This window comes from Lepisosteus oculatus, chromosome 4 (genome assembly GCF_040954835.1).
Source record: "Lepisosteus oculatus isolate fLepOcu1 chromosome 4, fLepOcu1.hap2, whole genome shotgun sequence".
Lineage (NCBI taxonomy): Eukaryota > Metazoa > Chordata > Actinopteri > Semionotiformes > Lepisosteidae > Lepisosteus > Lepisosteus oculatus.
In genome coordinates, this window is record NC_090699.1 from 64,678,875 (window position 1) to 64,698,455 (window position 19,581).

A 19,581-nucleotide genomic window follows, 5' to 3' on the forward strand; every position below is an offset into this window, starting at 1 on the left:
CTAACCAGACAACTCAGTCCAAAGCAGATCCTCTTTCACGATGACCTGTTCGTTCGCCATCAGTTGATCAGCTGACGCCCAGTCAGCTGGGGGGTCCAAGTCGGGTGTTTATGATACGCAGGACCGATCAAAGAAAACAAGCGAAACAGAAGCCCGAACCAGCAACCGGATGAGTAGCACTGCGCAGATGTGTAGATCTGCAGTGTGTTTTGAATCCATCTCTGTCAATGGGGAGTTCGTAGGGTTCAGTTACAGTTCAGTTAAATCGGCACCTCGCCTGTGCTGCGATGGGCTGGTGTCCCGCCCAGCGTGTACTTTGCCTTTTCCTCCCCCCCCCTTCCTTGCCGGGCTAAACTTGGGCTCACCGCGTTTCTCCGAGCACAAAGCGGTCGGAGAAAACAGGCGGTCTAGCAAGTTCCCTTCCTAAGAGGCTGGACAGCAAATCGGGATTGAAGAGCAGTCGATCCGATCCGTAACTCCGCGCTCGGCCGGCTGCCCTGGCTGTGTAGTGCCTGCAGCGCTCGGACTGTGACAGTGTTGTTACCAGCCCGGATAAGTAAATCCGTCCGAACTTTTGGTATTGGAAAAGCCCGAAAAGCAAGGTAAAGCCCCCCCGTTTCTATATTTGCGGTGCCGGTAAACTACGCTGCAACTTTCATTGGCTGTAGTTTCACGTATTGCTAAGCGACTGCAAGTGCTTCTTTAGACCCTTTCAAATAGAAGGAAAAAACATGGAGTGACAGGTCAATACTTTCTTCGTCTGGTTCTTTGAAAATGCACACTCCTGGCGGATGAACGGATTAACGCCACCTTGAATGAGCCTCTTTAAAGACCCTTTCGCTGACGTGCTTGTGCTGTTTTATTTTATTTATGGCACCTTATTTAAAAGAACCGCTAGTTTGCATAAAAGTAGAGATTTGTTTGCTTGCGCCGTCGTTTTTCTGCTTCCTGAAAAAGCAAAAAAAAAAAAAAAAAGCCTTAGCTAGAGATGCTAATCTTTTGTCCCGACCGGTTTTTTGGCTTCAGGGCTTCCCGGTTGCCAGATGTGTTTGTCAACACGCATTAAAGTGGCCCCGCGTCTTCGCCGGCCAGGTTGTCCCTGCGCTGTGTGCGGAAATCGAGAAATAGATGCGGTGTATTTAACGTCGTTAAATATGGACCTGGACACTTTCTGTTATGTGCTTTGCTGGGGACACATCGCGTCCCCCTGCAGCTGTCGCGGAGCTTTCCAGAGGCCGACCCATCACGCGTGTTTGCCCCTACTTTCTTCTCTTGCCTTACAGTTTCTTGGTAATATCATCTTTTTTCGGAATACCCGCGTCTCTCTCTCTGCGTCTGTGTGTGTGTGTGTGTGTCCGAGCGCTTTGTTTCGGTAAATTGGTGTCTGTCACTGATCTGCTAGCTGGGTGTCACCTTTTGCTTTCTGCTCGGTTTTCTCCTTGGGTCCCAAAGTACCCCGACAGGTTTATAATTAGCTGAAGTCCGTGATTTCAAACGGCTCCAGCACACTCAACCACCTCTCCTCGGGCTTGAAGAGGCTTAGAATTTGCCCTCTTACCCCTGACTGGGCAGCTCTCGATCGGTGGTCAGCTGATGAGGGAGGATCTCCAAACTCCCACCGGGCGTTTTTAACGGGACTCTCCTCCGTGACCCCACTTGACCTGTCCCTGCGGCACCGTCTCGCCGAGCGCAGCGTAAACCGGGCGTGGGCAGAGCTGGCCGGGGTGGGGTGACAGCGAATAAGGGACTGACTGCTCGGGGTCGCCCCCACAGCCGCCATGCTGCCGGATAAGGACGGGACCCGCGGGGAGCTGGGGTGCGGGAGTGGGGCGACCTGCCGGGGCCACTCCGAGGACACCGCTGTCTCTCTCTTCCGGGAGTACCTGCGCATCAGGACCGTCCACCCGGAGCCGGATTACGGTGAGTCTGGGGCACCTCACCCATCTCATCTCCCCCCCTGCGTGGGACGAGCCCTGCGTCCGTGGGCAACTGCCGGAAAAATATAGGGGGGCGCCCTCTTCATCTGGGGGTGTTTTGGGAGACGGAAGATTGAATAGATTTCATATCACTGCCCCCGAAAAGCGAGGAAACAGACAAAATGTGTCTTTGGCATCTGCTCTGAGGGTTTAGTTCCAGGGTGATGTCAAACTGGGTTTTTAAGGACAGGGGAGCTCCCTCTCATCATCCGCGCCGATGCTGAGTGAAAGGCACGTCATCACCACTGGGCAGACCAACTAGAATACCAGCCTTCTAGTGAAAGAGAACAGCGTAGTTGCAGGGCTGGCTGGTTGTAGATTTACATTTCCAATCACCCATGAAAAACATTGTTCAGGAGTGCATGTGGGGTTTTCATTCACCTTAATGGGGAAAAAAAGCTAATGATTTGCCTATGTGGGACAGAAGTCTTCACACCTGTTGACGATTTCAAGAGACCTGGAAAACCTGGGTCCTGACTCCAGTGGACCGGATTTGTGCACCTGTATTCCAAACTTGGGGTTTCTCGTCCCCGGCTCCTGCCAGTCATCATTTCAGCTGAGCTCATGGTCACCGTCGGCGAACGAATTGATGTAATTCAGGAACTCGAGCTCTTTGATTTAACTTTTGTGTTTTATATGTACAGTACCTTAAGATTTCTGCACCTTAAGGTGCAAAGGCTACAGTCAACAAATTAGCCTGTTTGTGGATTCAGTTAGAGCTCAGCTAGAACAAAGACACCAGTGAATATTGTGGTTTTCCTGAAAAAATAAATAAATTAAGTAGTAAAAGAATAAGAAGTTTTGATCTAGGTTTCTGTTTTTTTATATATATCTGGTTCAGCCTAGAGAGAGTTAAATTTAGTTCACAATTTGTTCCTCGTTTATTCAGACATGTGGTTGAGCTTTGACCCATGTGTTGGGAGAAGATTTAACTCATAACCGAGTCTGTCTGTATGAGTTCAGAGTCCCTGAGCTTTGCTCTGAAACTAGTGTAATGTGCTTACAGTTTACAGTGGAAAAGATGGTCAATGATTAGGGAGAAAGGTAACACAGCTTGTGTTAAACAAGCCTGATCATTAAACCTACGGGAGAAAGGATTAACAGTCCTATCATGGGAGGAGAAAAAATAGAAATTTTAGATATACAGTGTATGTGATCAGTAAGATTAAAATATTTTTTTAAATAAAGGATGTCTAACCTTGTGTATCCAGAATTGATTTTCTGAATGTCTAAAGAGCAGTAGAGATTTGAAAGATGTTGGCAGGAAAAGTTACAAGTTCAAAACACTGTTTGCATTACTGATCAATAGTGTTTATTCCCTCTTGTTGCTTACAATATTGCAATATGTCCATGCTGTGCCTTCAGTCTACATGGAGACGGGAGTATCAGGGTGCTAAATCACAGCTCTATCCTGCTGTCTTGCAGATATTCTGCTGCATCGGATGCATTTGTTTTGAAGGAACACCCCATTTAAGTGAGCATGGATGGTGTTTCAGAATGTAGTGGCGTGTCTCAGCAGGTGGCTTGAAAATGTTGCAGAGCTGGGCGGGATCGCATGGGTTATTTCAAATATTTGTTTAGTTGCATAAATCGTTTTAAAGCCAGGCAACCACCACCACCACAGAAATATGCGTTCAGATCCTGTCCTTGTGCCTGTAAAATACAAAGTAGCTCCTGCACATGACATAGGCTTTGCACATAAGAACAGGAGCATCAATAAATAAGATATAAATCAGAGTAAGCATTAATATGAATTCCAATGTACATGTACATATGGGAATAAACTCCTCTACTCTACATGCAGTCTGGAGCCCCTTTCAAGGAGACAGTTGCTTATAAGATCAGATCACTATATTGGCCATATACAATTTCTTGCTTGAGGAATTTGTCTTTTCGCAGACCCCAACTTGCTCTCCATGAGACACACAGACAGGGAGAGAGAAGCTGGGGGTCAGAGCGCAGGGTCGGCCATTTATACGGCGCCCCCGGAGCAGCTGGGGTGAAGGGCCTCGCTCAGGGGCCCAGCAGAGTAGGATTCCTCTGCCGGTCGCGGATTACGAGCCGGCAACCTCCCAGCCACAGGCGCAGAGCGGAGCAATACTAGGAAAGGGCTGGTGTTCCTTCAGTGGCTGAGCTCCTGATGTATTTTGGGACGTCTGCGTGTCCCGTGTTCCTCTGCTTGTTTGTTTCCAGACGCGGCTCTGAAGTTCCTAGATCGGGTTGCTGGGGAGCTGGAGCTGCCAATGAGGACAGTGGAGGTAGGGGGCTGTTCCTCGCTGCTGTGTCCTGTCATGAGGTGCAGCACAGCCAGTTCCACACTGCTGTTAGATTCCGTCGCACACCTACAAGAACTCCTCCTCTCTTTAGAAACTGGTCTACAGGAAGTCCTCAGGGACGATATTGACACAGATTCCTAGGAAGCAGAACTGGAGAATTTCCCAGTGTGCACCTGCCTTCGTACAGTCCCTTCTACCGTGTCTGGTGACTGCAGGACACACATTTTCTGCGAGACGGTTTTGTGCCATGAACCCTCCAGGCTGAATCAGTGAACACAAACCCCTCTGTGGGTGTTCCTCTCAGTCTGTAGTTTTCTCATCACTGCCATGTGGGGAAAAAAAACAACAATCGGAATGAGTGATTCTTGTGTTAATATTTTCCTTATCTTAGGAATTGGGGAGATCCTCCCTCGCACATCTGATTGTGTTTCTCAAGCGCCATCGTCCGTGTTGTTCCTCAGGTGTGTCCTAACCGGATTGTGGCCATCGTCACGTGGGAGGGCACCGACCCCAGGCTCAGATCCGTGCTGCTGAACTCCCACACGGACGTGGTGCCCGTCTTCCAGGTCAGGGGGGGCCCTCCGAGCCCGGCACACTCGCGGGAAGAGCTCCAAGCTCTTTTTTGGAGTTCCCGTGGAAAGCCTCTTTCTCGTTTTCCGAAATGAACACAGGCAGTCAGACGCAGCTTTGAAACTCACAGCCTTGTCGGACGGGGCAAAGAGAGTTTAGGCTTCTTTTTTTCCAGCTTGGAATAAAATCGAAGGGCGCTCCGAGTTATGGAGGAATCCGAGCTGAGCTCTGCTTGGTGTAGGGAGATAAAGTGCAGTTTTGGTCGTTAGGTTTGATAAATCAAGCACACTGGCAGAAGAAACAGAGCAGGAAATCTGACTTTCTTCTTGTTTAAGCCTCCCAGTCTGGAGGGGAGGGGACAGCTGGGTGAGAAGGAGATGTGGCCTGGCTCAGCCTCAGACTCAGACGCTCTTTCTCCCCTCTGGTGCCCTGCAGGAGCAGTGGAAATACGACGCATTCGCCGCCGTCAAGGACAAGGAAGGGAACATCTTTGCCAGGGGGGCTCAGGACATGAAGTGCGTCACCATCCAGTGAGTGCCAGGCCCGCTCGGGGGTTCTGTCGGGTCGGCCAGAGAGCTGCGGAGCTCCCTTACGGTTTTCTGCAGTTGTAACGTAGTCACGTTAGCTGAAATCTAGAACACAGAAAACGTCTTCACATTTCAACACTTACCGACACTTGGGGCGAAGCGGCGGCTCTGTGGCTCAGGATCTGCGCCTGTGGCTGGAAGGTTGCCGGTTCAAATCCCGCGGCCGGCAGAGGAATCCTACTCTGTTGGGCCCCTGAGCAAGGCCCTTAACCCCAACTGCTCCAGGGGTGCTGTATAAATGGCTGACCCTGTGCTCTGACCCCCAGCTTCTCTCCCTGTCTGTGTGTCTCATGGAGAGCAAGCTGGGGTCTGCGAAAAGACAAATTCTTAATGCAGGAAATTGTATAGGGCTAATTTAGTGATCTTATGTTACAGTATGTTAATGCAATTCCCTTTTCTAGATTGTTACGATTTATCTGTGTTGCCTTAAGGGGGGAACTGCAAGGCTATTTTTACGCTTTGGGGTTGGAAAGAATCGGGATTTCAACCCGCAATGAAAGTAAAATGTACTCAGTCATGTGTAAACCCCCCAGTTTCCATAAAAAAATAGGTGTGGTGGATTCTGGGATTCAGAACGAGGCAACAAAATGTTCGGCTACGTGATGCAGCCTTGTTACACTGTAAACAAGCAGGCTTGTGAATACATCTCTTTTAATCCAATAGAAATGTTATTCTCGACTTCAAGATGATTTTGCTGATAAATACTGCTTAGTTGTTAACTCTGCCTGCAGATCACGTTGGAACATTTCTGCTGTGAAATGTCTGCTGCACAACCTGTACTTATTCGCCTGTGATATATCGCATTGCATTAGACATTACGGAGACTTGTGAGCAGGAGGGGCCACATCACATCACAATTCCTGGGAGCTCTCGCCAGATCAGGGGTAATAAGTGGTCTGAGACGTTGGAACTGCATTTCCCCTTTTAGGAAGTCCACTGGCTAAGTTGAGGCTAGGTGCTTGAGATTAAACATAAAAGCTTGGCAAGAATGCCAGCATACCCAACACACACAGATGATGGGTTTTTAATTAATCGCATCTGAGGCTCTTTAAGCGACCCTCAAGAGGAGGTGCTTTGGAGCAGCTCTTGCAGAACCCGCAGTGCAGCCCTCACGGATGTGAACTGTGGATGTGAAGTGGCCAAGGCTGTACCAAGAGAACTGGCTGACGGTTACTAAATCGGCCGTGAATCGGGGCCCAACAAGCTGTCCAGAGTCAGACGAGTGTGTGTGTGTGTGTGGTTTTTCCAGGTACATCGAAGCGATCCGAAGGCTGAAATCGGAAGGGAGGAGACTTGCTCGCACTGTGCACTTGATGTTTGTTCCAGGTGAAACTCGATCAGTAGTCCTGAAGCTTTTTTTTATTTTCAATCCAGACCTTTATGCAGAGGGGCGTTGGTCTTAAAGTAAAAACCAACGTAAGATGCTTCCCTTTAATCTAGCACAGCACTTGTTATTAAGGGGAGGCGCGGATGGCTTCATTGTTAAATAAGGTCTTAGTCTTATAAGAGTTTAATGGGAGTTTTAAACCCTTTATGGCCTGTCGGGACTTGAAAGCCCCACCTGCAGAAAGAGTCTGCAGAGTCAAGATGGACAGAGTCAGTCTCCTAAAGGGACAGCTGTGCAACTGTGCACCATTTAAAAACAACTGAATCTCGACCGCATTCAAAGTGTGCACTCTAAAATGTTCTCCTTTGAAAGAGCTGCTTTCCTGAGTTCCACAAATTAATATATTAGTTTAAATAATAAACATAAATAAAATGTTTTTTTCTCATCGAAATCTTGACCCATTTGTTTGCAGCTGAATCTTTGTATTACAAATGTGTCCTACTTACTTTATGAATCTAATAGAACGTTGTTTGCAAACCTTGTGTTAAAAAAACATCTGACAACCTGATAACATCAGCATCTTCAACGTGGGTTCATTCAGCATACAGTAGGTGCGCATACACCAATCTGGACGTCTGTAGACACTTCTCATTGCCTGTAAATATAGTCGTACAACTATAAGGAAGCATGCCTATATTGTTTCTTCCTTACACAAATAAAAATTCAGGCCATAAAGGGTTTTAAACTACTCAGAATGCGAGTGGTACTACCACCATTTCAACTACTCCACTGATACTAGTACTTCTTTACCACTAATACTAGTGCAGTTGCTACAATTACTGCTACTAATACTACTAAGGCTGTTATAACACTAGCTGTTGCTACTAATACCACTACCACCAATATTGGTGTTGCTAGTATTGAAGGTGTTCTGTCCAGCACGTTTTGTTTGTGTGATTCCTCCTCATCTGTGCTTTTAGACGAAGAGGTCGGGGGGCACAAGGGAATGGAGGCGTTCGTGAATCACCCGGAGTTCCGTTCTCTGAACGTTGGCTTTGCGCTGGATGAAGGTAACTGAGATCGGTCTCTTCGTGATGCGCGGGGGAAAAAAAAACTGCTGTGCGCAATAGAAATCGACCTATTGACTGCGGCGTGTGGAAATGGATTTAGCGTCAGTCACGCTGACGATGGAAAGAACTTCATCTGCTTTGCGGGAATTTTGCGTATTGATATTGATACGATAAAATAAGGACTCAAAAACATAAGAAAGGCTACAGGCAAGAGGAGGCCATTCTGCCCACATACCTACAGTATCTGGCAGTAGCTAATAGGTCTGAGGATCTCTTCCAGCTGTTTCTTGAAAGAAACCGGCGTATCGGCTTCGAGGGCATGGCTGAGTAGCTCGTTCCACACTCCCACAGGCCTCCTGTTCTCTGTTTTAAATGCAGTGTCCACTTGTGCCTTCTGACACCATAAAAGCCTGATGCAGTTTTTGGCTCTCTGTAGGTCTGGCTAACCCCGAGGAAACGTTCACCGTGTTTTATGGTGAGAGAAACCCGTGGTGTAAGTATCTTCTGCTGCATGGCGCTCACTGGTATGTCCGCTCTAGAACAGGAGCCCGTTGCACATTGGATGCACCAGCAGTGCCTGCTTTTCCGAATGTTTGGCTGCTCGCGTCGAGCGCGCCCACGGAGGCGGCGCTTAGTCCGCGGCGGCTTAGGCCTCTCGGTGCGCGGACGCTGGGAGAGACGGGAGCTCAGGTGGCCCCCCCATGGGTCAGGACGGCATGGATGACGTCCTGAAGCACGATCCCGCAGCAGATCCGAATTCGGCTCGCGGTGCTTCTCTGGGCAATGCCTGTGATTTCGATAGGTTCGTTTTATAACCAGGAACATGACTGCGTTGTGAAATACATTGCAACACAGCAGGAATGGATCGTTCTGGCCTTGTTATAAGTAAGAGAACGTCATCGGCATAAAGGGAGATTTTGTGTTCTTCTTCCCCCACCAAGACACCAGAGACTGCAGTGTTCATCCTTATATTATATATATAATATATATAAGGAATTTTTCCCCAAATGCGAATATTAGATCCTTATCCACCTTCTATTTCATGGAGGAGGGATTTATGTATCTTGGCATCTTTATTACTCCAAATCTGTGTAATCTTGTTGGTAAAAACTACATCCCTCTCATCAAAAATGCTTCTCTGTGTTTCACGGCCTCACATTAGGTGGAGCTAAAGGCTTTGCTTTTTTTTTTTAAAAAAAAAAAGAGCTGTTGCTCGTCAAAGGAATTCCGACTCTCAGCGTATTTTGCAGGGATCACCATAAAGTGCACGGGGAGCCCAGGACACGGCTCCAGATTTGTGGAGAACACGGCTGCTGAGAAGCTGGTAAGGGCACATGGCACCCTGGGGAGCAAGTACGAAGCGTTACGAGTGAGAGACTGTCGCCCACTGATTCGCAGAGCCCACCCAGCCCTTAGCTGGGGCAGCCCAGGGTGTCTTGTCCACTCATCAACGAGTCACCTGAGCCCTGAGCATGTCTGGTCCATCCATCGCCTCCATCACTGGCTTGTCAGAACTGATCGCAGGAGCTCAAGCTCTCAAATAATAAACATTAAAAGCAGCAGAGATGGGAAGTGTTGATCATGTAGTTCAGGCGGGGAGCTGCGTCGGCAGGCGCAGGCTGCAACGGGACAAGTAACAGGTTCGTTCCCTGCTGAGAAGAGAAGAAAGGAAACAACGTTTCGGCTGGGGAGCCTTCTTCGGGCGTGCACCCAAAGAAGCCTCCACAGCCGAAGTATTGATAATGCATAACGACATCGATCGCTTAATCGTTTTATTGGTTTTTATTGACTGTTTTATTGTCGGTTTGCTCTGGGGGTAATGAATCGATTTGACAGAGGTTTAGTGGTGAATGCTCCCGCTCTTGGGATTGCTGCTATTCTGCCTCCCAGTGAGGTTTGTTGTCTGGAGCCCAGTGTGCCAGTTTCCCACAATACTTTGTATGGAGAAGTGCTTCCTGCTTTCAGTTTTGCAGTTTTAAATGCACTCCGTTTCACAAGTGTTGAAACCCGAAGTTCATTGCCACCAAATTGCTCTGACAGAACTCTCCGCCGACTTTATACCAGGATCTTTTTTTTTTTTCCTTCACAGCGCAAAATCATCAACTCATTCCTGGACTTCAGGGAGCGAGAGAAAAATCGGTAAGATCCCGACTCGGTTCTCTGGCGGCACAACACTGCAGACACTCACTCTCGTAGGAAGCGAGTCATTTCACTGGGCTGAGGAGGTGTGACATCACTTTAAACTTCAGTCTCAGGGACATCCAGAGGAGTGATCCTTTCAAGATATAAAACCAATGAAGCACAACAAAATGCACATCAATTTACACCCATCAAACATTACTGTCAAACCCCTGACTTAACAATGATCTCACCCCAGTGCAAGATGGCAGCATGTTCAACAGTACTGGAAACATCCTAAATTAAACCGTTAGCACCCCAAAATCTCATTACACATCTGTACAGCTGGCTTGTGCTCTTCTAAAATAAACTCCAGGGCTGTGAAGATAAGAGCCAGACATCTGACCTCAGATTCTTTGAAATGAAACAAATAAATCACATTCACTTTGGATGTCGTCTCTTGCACTTTTTCTGAAAAACGGTGACTGACAACATAATGAGAAAAGCGTGTGAGATAAGGTGGGCTACGATCATATATTTTAAGCCCCGTGCCACCGGTGATCAATTGAATCGACCTTAAAACTCGACTAGGCAGGTAAGCAACAATCGGGAATGATTCTCTGGTGAGTCTAGAGCCAGGGTCTGTGCTGTTTTTTTTCCCCTGCCCTGTTATCTCGCTAGTGGAAGCCACTCTTTCCCAGACGAGCCCTTCTCTCTGCTGCCTCTGTAACCCGCCTCAGCCCCTGACAATCCATTTGTAGCACTGGAGTTACAAACACACTATTGTCTCCTGTCGAGTACATTCGTTCCTCCCAGCTGGTGCGCTCCAGGACCAGGCTGTGCCCTGCACGTCTGCACAGAGATGTCCCTTGTCCCTTTTCACTTCTGTTCCAGTTTTTTTTTTAAAGGCACCAGAAAAATATCAATTTCTCTGGAGTTTTCTGAGTCTTGGATTGTCCTCTGTGGTATGGCAGTCCGATCAGTGTGTCACCTTCCTTGGTTCAAAAGAGTTACCTGGAAATTAAGGGGAACAGGAATCTGTTAGCTCTTGCAGAATGTTGATGTATTCTTTTTCTGATTAATTTCATTCTTACTGGAATTTCCTGCTTTTATTCTTCCTGTGTTCTTCAAGGTATGGCTGCCATTTACGTTTTGGGATCATTTTGCATATCAGTAATTATCCTTATACGTATGTACACTTTTAGATATATTTCCTTATCTCGTTGACTGGAGGGTATTCATTAATGCCTGTCTAGGGTGTTAATTTTGACAAAATCGATGATTTCTTCATTCATGGTGAAACAAGGATCTATAGATTCCTGCTCCCTTAAGTGCACTGTGTTCACGCACAATCAGAAAGGAAGCGGTTCCGGGAGTTGCTCACAGAAGCCTGTTTGTGCGCCTGCCGCTCTGCGCTGAGACTGACCCGGTCTGTTTCAGGCTGAACACCAGCGAGTGCCTCACGCTGGGGGACGTCACCACCGTCAACATGACCAAGCTGCAGGGGGGCGTGGCCTACAACGTCATTCCCGCAGAAATGGACGTCAGCTTCGACATCCGGATCCCACCCACGGCCGACCTCCAGGTACGGAGCAGGGGGAGAAGGTGGGATGCATTTATGGGGCCTAGGGCACACTGACTGAATCCCGTTCCTTTACTCGCATCTTCTGAAACTCAGTTTTTTTATGCACTGCAGCATTTATTCAGTTTTGCACATAGAGTACTGAGCAATTGAACCAGTCGGCAGTCCAGCACCCACACTCTTTCAGTTGCGCAGGTTATAGTGGGGCAGCACAAGTTCTGTTGTGCGATCCGTCTGGAGAGCAGAATCCGCTCCACACGTGTACGTGACTAAGACATGCAGTTCTGCTGCCATCTAGTGGACAGAGGAAGAAACTTCACATGAGACTGATCAGAGTGGTGGTCTGCTGTTGAAGCAATTGAATCCCCTTTGCATCCTGCAACTAAATTTTACCACGTACAAATCATTTTTAATTTTAGTACAAGAAAATGTAAAACAGGCTCTGTTGTATGGTGCAAAATGTACTTGTTGTGATTACTGGGGATTTATGGAGGGTTTTACCAAGGAATTAAATATTCTCAGTTTAAAACATTAGCTTTAATGAAGGGCTCACTGGTTTACTGTGAGCTACAAGTGTGGAAGTAGTTTCACATGCATCTGTGACAAATTCTATGCATGTAATTAAATGAAACTGGTACTTAAGTACTGGTGCTTTCAGGTATTAATCTGTATCCTCCTAGAGGGGAAGTTACTAATTAAATATTAAGGTTTACTTGAGGGATTTGTACCCTACAGATTGCTGTCCGCGTGATTAGTGCACAGCTCATGTCCCTATAAGACAGGCCTGTCAAGACATCTCTCGCTTCCCTGCGCAGATAAAAGTACTCCAATGTGGAAAAGGCACTGTAGGCTGAAGCAGGGTGCCGCAGGGCAGCTTCGGGACTGAGAAATCGGCATGTCTCTCGGCGCCGTGCTTGTAGCTCAGGCACAGTGAAATGAGCAGCAGCCAGCAGAGTCCTGTGTGATTCACTGGGAAACCACAGACACTGTAAAGAAACTGGGAGCCCCCCCTGCTTAAAAAGAAAAGACGAAAAATGCAAGACCGAGATTTAGTTAATATTTTTATTACTACTACTACTTTATTTATTATATAGCGTCTTCAAAAGTATGTTGCAAAAGCATTTTTACAGGGCAAGTAAAAAACATGGATAAAAAAAGGAAGAAAAATACGAGATGGCAAAACTAGAACAAAGAGCATAAGGGAATAGACATGAGGCAAGGAGCCTCAGACCCCAGTTACATGAACTCCTTTCTGAGGAAGGAAGGAATTACATGAATGAAATGATGGTCGAACTTCCCCTGAGCCAAGCAGGGACCTTATTCCACAAAACAGCCTTTAGAGTTTCAAGCAAGATTCAAAACGGTGTGTGCAAATTGATCTCGGGTTTCATCCTTCTGGACACGATCTTCCTCGGTGCGTCATTTAGAAATGGGTGTCGGTGTATAACTAGGGTAAGGCGTGCCAGAAGACTGCGGCTGTGCCAGTATTGTGTTGTTCGCACTCCGGCACGAATCACCACGATACTTCGCAGCCAAGCGAAGCCATTGAGTGAGGGACACATATTCAGCGGCCCTCCCCCCTTCTCTGCCTGGCAGGAATTTGAGGAGCAGATCAAGGAGTGGTGCCGGGTGGCGGGAGATGGCATCACGTACCAGTTTGCCCAGGTAAGGCCGAGGTCACCTGCGTGGCCCTTACCGACCTGAGCTCCTGCTAGACTCGCAGGGACGGGACTAGAGGCAGGAGATGGGTTCACCTGCTAAAATACCCTATTATTTTAACTCACACGTGCTCTCTGCTTGTGTTGGCTTAGACTTCACAGGAGTTATCTGTAGTCTGTGAGAACAGCTCACCTGGCTGAGGTTTATTACACCTGGTCTGTAATAAACACTCACCGGAAGCATTATGAAAAAAGGACAACATAAGTTCTTGAGAGATTGGAAGGCCAGAGGCCATACGGATAATCTTGGGTCTAAACCGGCTGTGTATTTATACTTTTGAGGCATGTTGCTCTTTTGTAATAGTCTTAATAGTGAAAGTCATGTCCTGGAGGGCTGCTGTTTAACTCTGAATCGGATCGGTATTGATGACATGGAGCAGTGTAACAGCTCTCCTCCAGCTCTTCATGTGCGAGTGCTTCAGAGAGACCGAGAGAGCCTACAGATACAAAGTCTCTCAGCTCTGCCCAGGATCACACACCTCTGTTGGGGACTGGCCCCAATCAGAGAGCCCCCTTTCCTGGTTCTTACCCTGCTTTCTCCCCGATCAGAAACACATGCAGCAGGACGTGACATCGACGGCAGAGAGCGACCCCTGGTGGAAAGCCTTCACTGCGGCCTGCGGCGCCATGTGAGTGTGGTCTTCTGAAAGCCCGTGGCGGGGCTGTCGGACAGAGCTCTCCCACGCAGCCCTGGGCTGGTGGATCTCACGGACGTGGCTCGGCAGAGGCCAGACCCTGATAATAAACGAAAAAGAGCAATTGAATGCAGTTAAATCCAGCACGGTGTTTGCAGGCAGGACCTTATTTACAAATACGGAAATGACTGCAATGCAGAGCATGAAAAAAAAATCGAATCGTTTTTTTAGCAACACCTATAGAGCAACTTATAAAAAAAAAGTGTTATGGTTACAGGGATCATCTTTTCCTGTAAGAGGACAGACTTGTTGATTACAGCGCTAAAAACCGGCCTTGAGCTTTTCCAAGGTCCTTGTGTGACCTGGAGTCTAGGGAATTCTTTTTCGTATTTACGGCTCAGTGAGAGCAACCTCCGTCCCAAGTGTGTGGCATTTATTTACTGCTGAAAAATGAGTGGTGTGCTCCCCCCCATCCCACTCTTCACAGTTAAGAGCACCAGATGATTATGCAGATCGCTGTACACTGGAAGGCAGGTGAAAACCGGTGATGATCAATCACAAAAGCGCCCGTGGCTCTCAGGCTATTTAATCTGTGTTGTCAATGAAGAGGGGCCCGGAGACGCTGTGTCACTGGGAGTCACGGAAATGGGGAGATGCAAGCACTGGGTAATTGTGTTTGGAATAAATGACTCATTCAGCCAGGATCCCGGTGATTTGCAGGAGGATAAAGGTTGCAGAATTGTACATCTGTCTGAGACGGGACTCTTGATGTGATTGGTTCTGTGATTGCTCCGCACTTACTTCATAAATGGGAATACTCAGGCACATTCCTCGGCCGCGGGTTTCCATTACGGGCCGGATAGGTTTCTAACTGGCGGATACGCCTCTGCATTGTGTTTATATGTTTTTGTCAACCGTAAATCACTTTCTCTTAAGCAGGCACTTCAGATACAGTGTGTGGCCCGAGCGTGCATGTGATGTGCACAAAACCACTGCTGCCAGGAAATCCTATAGCCCAGGCAGACACTTTCGATTGGAGATGTGAAGACCCAGCACTTGTGTCATCTGCTTGGGACACACAAAACTAAATGTACAAAAGAACAGAAGCAGAAAATTTTGTTCTTCTGCAACACTCACGGGTTATTTTAAAAATAGATAAGACATCCGTACTTTATCAGGTGTGCCTGTTAACATTTCTTTCTCTAGGGAAAAAATAAATCATTTCCCTCTTTTGTTTTCTCAGGAACATGACTTTAAAAACGGAAATCTTTCCAGCCGCTACCGATAGCCGCTTCATCCGAGCGGTAAGTTTCCTCCGTTAGCTTACGACGGTCCCAGATAACGACGGTCGAATTACCCGTCAAGAACCTTCTGCCGGCCCTGTCGGTGAAGTCTGCTCGGGCCGTGCCCATCCTGAGCTCATCGCCGCTGGCTGACTGACCAGCAGGGGGCGCTGTGGTGCAGCGATAGCAGCCAGAACTCACCTGTGCTGCAGCCTGAGGGGCGGGTTGTGCAGGTGAGATCATCAGGGTCGGGGGTTCGAATCCCTGTCTGATCAAGAGGAAGGACACCATCACCAGCAGCCATATCACCCTGCAACTCCCAGCTGGCAGCCCACTGACGCTCAGCAGGTGTGAGCCTGGTCAGTACCTGGATGGGAGACCTCCTGGGAAAAACTAAGGTTGCTGCTGGAAGAGGTGTCAGTGGGGCCAGCAGGGGGCGCTCACCCTGCGGTCCATGTGGGTCCTAATGCCCCAGTATAGTGACGGGGACACTATACTGTGAACAGGCGCCGTCCTTCGGATGAGACGTAAAACCGAGGTCCTGACTCTCTGTGGTCATTACAAATCCCAGGGCGCTTCTCGAAAAGAGTAGGGGTGTAACCCCCACATCCTGGCCAAATTTCCCATTGGCCCTAACCAATCATGGCCTCCTAATACTCCCCCTCTATGAATTGGCTACATTACTCTGCTCTCCTCCCCACTGAGAGCTGATGTGTGGGGAGCGTTCTGGCGCACTATGGCTGCCGTCGCATCATCCAGGTGGATGCTGCACATTGGTGGTGGTGGAGGGGATCCCCATTACCTGTAAAGCGCTTTGAGTGGAGTGTCCAGAAAAGCGCTATATAAGTGTAAGCAATTATTATTATTATTATCACCTGCCGGGGAGTTGCGTGCTTCCTCCTTGACCGAGTCAGGCTCACAAGCCGATTGAACCTTCACTGGGTTTGTTCTGCGCCGCCCGGTGAGAAGCAAGAACTCGTGTCTCAGGCCGGGGGGGAGCTGATCAGCCCAGACCCCGGGGGGGGGGGGGCCCCCTCAGTGTGACCCCCACCCCGCCCCCTCTTTTCTCCTCTCCCCAGATGGGCATACCGGCCATCGGCTTCTCCCCGATGAACCGCACCCCGATCCTGCTGCACGACCACAACGAGTTCCTGAACGAGCAGGTCTTCCTGCGGGGCATCGACATCTACCACGGCCTGCTGCCCGCCCTGGCTGGCGTGCCGCCCCTGCCCGGCGAAGCCTAGGCGTGCCCCCCCCCCCCTCTGCAGCTCCCCGGACCCAAGGACCTCACCCCCACGTCCCTGCCCTGCCCTGCTCCCCGCTTCTCGATCGGCGCGCTCGTCTCCTGCCCGCTTCGGGATCGCTGGGCCCTCCTCCTCCCCCCCACCCCCACCACTCTGCTGCCTGTGCCGACCGGCGCGTCTCCCAGCGGGCCCCGGGAGGAGGTGTCTGGCCTGGGCTCGAACCCGCCGAGCTGCTCTCCAGTCCTGCCTTCACTGCTTCAACACTGCAGCTGTCCGGCTCTCCCCGTTTCTCCTACACACACACACACCCTAGAAATACACCACACACTGCACACTAAACACATTACACACCAATAACACACCACTCACACCCTACAAACACACCACACACTGCACACTAAACACATTACACACCAATAACACACCACTCACACTACACACACCCTACAAACACACCACACACTGCACACTAAACACATTACACACCAATAACACACCACTCACACTACACACACCCTACAAACACACCACACACTGCACACTAAACACACTAAAGACACTACACAAAACACATAATTCACACACACCTCACACACTACACACACACCTCACACACTACACATAAACTACAAATATATCTCAGATCGATTCTGCACTCTCTCACGCATACTTGCAACAAAACCACACACACACACCCCCACATACACAGGTGCCCTCACTGGTCATCTGTTCCTCTGCCGCACAATGGCATACTCGCAGCAGAGCTCACCCAGGTGGAAAATTACAGGGCCCAGCTTATTGAGTCTTCCCAAGCAGCAATAACGTCAGGGAAAGGACACCATCGCTTGCATTTTGCCACTGCCTAGAGTGGCTGTGCTGCAGAGTGTGATCAGCCAGTCAAGGCAGGGAAAGGACAGTTACTGTAAGAGTCTGGCAGCGCCATAAAAATGGTACAATAAGCAACTCACACCAAATAGCTCCCCCTTTCTAACTTCAGGGAGCCACAATGCGATCATATGTAATTAATCTCTGTATTATAGTTTGTTTTTCATCTCCACCTGTAGCTGTAGGTTGACTGCTGCACGGAAATCCAAATAGCTTACTCCCAATAAATATTTAACTCTGAATTTGCTAAAAAATGTATTCTGTAGATTCTTTTTCAAATTGCATTGCAATTGCAATTGTACATAAATAAATTGCTCTTTTAATTATCGCCTTGTATACCAAACTTAACAATAAAAAAAAATCTCTCAGTATTGGACCAAATGAAGGTGCATTTCCTTTAAGAGTGCAGACTGTCAGGCTCAAACCAGAGCAGTGGCATTACTGGGGATGTGATGGTGCCTGTGTCTCCGAGTGATATTTCTGATTATCTCTGTGCTCTTTCAACTGCTTTTTCTCGCACTGACGGAGACGGGTGATTCTCAGTTACTTGTCTGTTCTGTTATTCTTCAGGTCAGAGAAATCAATCCTAGAGCGTTAAACTGCTGGCAGAGCAGGACAGCAGCTGTTGTGCCTTTTGCAGATACACAGCGGCAGTGAAGCACGCTAACGTGCAGGAACACGCATCTGTGTAGGATTCAAAAACAAGGAGATGAGAGGCAGATTGCTTGCATTTGTGTAGCGCCTTTCATCTCGAAGAATCGAGGGTGAGATGTTTTAAGGTTTGCCGAGGCCGTCGGTGAAGTTAGTGAGGTCGACACTGTCTCCGCGGGTCTTCCATCTTCACGACACGGTCCTGAGTGTTTTGCCTCTCTGCTCCGCCTAATTTTAACACCCCCTCATGGCGACTCTCGGCGGTATCTAAACTCTTCCTGATGCTTTGTACAGCTACCAGAGAACCGTAAATATTTTAGGCAACCCGTTTTAAAGTATTTCCAACACATTTTCAGGGTTGCAGGAAATCCAGAGTAGGGTTTTTTTTTAAAAAAAACTATTTATTTTAAATTATTTTGCGGATTGTTTTCATCCTATACTGATATCGCCAGTTTCTTGTGCCTTGTAGATACAGCAGTTTCAGCGCGTGTGGTTGGTCCGTGCTGCCTCTTCGTCCGACACAGACATTTCCTCTCCTACTTGTCTCAACTGAGAAGCAACAGGGATGATTGTAATTACCACGAAGCACTGCAGAGGCTGGGATCCGCACTGATTGTATCAGCCCTGAGTCTGTCTAGGGTTAATTTTGTGCTGAGGCTGCAGGGACGCACTGACAAAAGCTGGGATAATGCCGTGGAGATGGGGTTATAGAAGGAAGATAGATAGGACACGATTTGCATGCTCTGATCCAGTAAGGCCGTAGAAAGAAGATATGAGGGTCTGATGGAGTCTTTTTCAAGACATGCACACTGATCCAGTCCTGCAGAGGGGAGGAAAAGGAAAAGATTAAAACCTGACTTTCATTTCATATTCATATTTCAGTCAGTTGCTCTTCTCTGCTCTGTTGTTTCACTTATCTTTTCAGATTCAATTCTTGCCGACTTTTGTAGAGCTTCGGTCTTAATTAACTTATCCCCTGAACGTGCATCTAAAAGAACATTCTCTTTCAATATTATTAAATTAACTTTTTCTGTAACTATAATTGATCCTTTTCTGCTGGGCTCGTATCGTAGAGCAGTCCCCTGTTTGCCTTTAATGTGCCAGAGTTGAGTTGCTGACAGGGCGCTGATTCTGTCTCTGATTGAGGAGAACGTTGGCATACAAAGCCAAGCTCGGACGTGTTCTCGGGTCGGGAAATTTTAGAACCAAAGGATTGTATATGTGATGATTTTTTTCGTAATGATTTTGAGCGGTCCTCTAGAAGATCTTCTAAAATCCGATGGTCCCCCAGAATGTTTGGGATAGGGAACGGCAGACTGGTCCGGTCACACAAGTACTAGCCTCGCTGCATCCGCTGCCAGTTCAATATTGCAGTGCCGGGGGGGGCCCTCAGTGGTACCGCCAGCAGAGTTTCTTGCTTTGGGCGCCCCGTTGAGCTCTGCCGGTTGTGTCAATAGCCGTTTGGGGCTGAACATGGGCAGGATACCACACGGTTAGGGCTGGGCTGAAGAGCTCTCTCGCCTACCTGGCCCAAAAGCATTTCCTGTGGACTGCGGGGGGGGGGGGGCTGCTGGCTTTCAGTGATGGCAGTGAGAGAGTCACGGATCCTGCAGTCTGCACGAAACGCCACATCAGTCCAGGATGAGCAAACAAATTCAA

General features: G+C 48.4%; 1 protein-coding gene across 1 annotated transcript; it reads left to right on the forward strand.

Annotated features, from left to right (window-relative positions):
• The first annotated feature begins 226 nt into the window (after positions 1–226).
• LOC102696507 (aminoacylase-1) lies at positions 227–17,642 on the forward strand. The gene is made up of 15 exons (XM_069189529.1): positions 227–602; positions 1,774–1,920; positions 4,170–4,234; positions 4,714–4,818; positions 5,258–5,352; positions 6,659–6,735; positions 7,717–7,806; positions 8,243–8,299; positions 9,057–9,130; positions 9,896–9,945; positions 11,365–11,509; positions 13,103–13,171; positions 13,774–13,853; positions 15,103–15,163; positions 16,222–17,642. The coding sequence occupies exons 2-15, from the start codon at positions 1,779–1,781 to the stop codon at positions 16,384–16,386; spliced, it is 1,275 nt and encodes a 424-aa protein (XP_069045630.1). The 5' UTR covers positions 227–602; positions 1,774–1,778; the 3' UTR covers positions 16,387–17,642.
• The last annotated feature ends 1,939 nt before the right edge of the window (positions 17,643–19,581 follow it).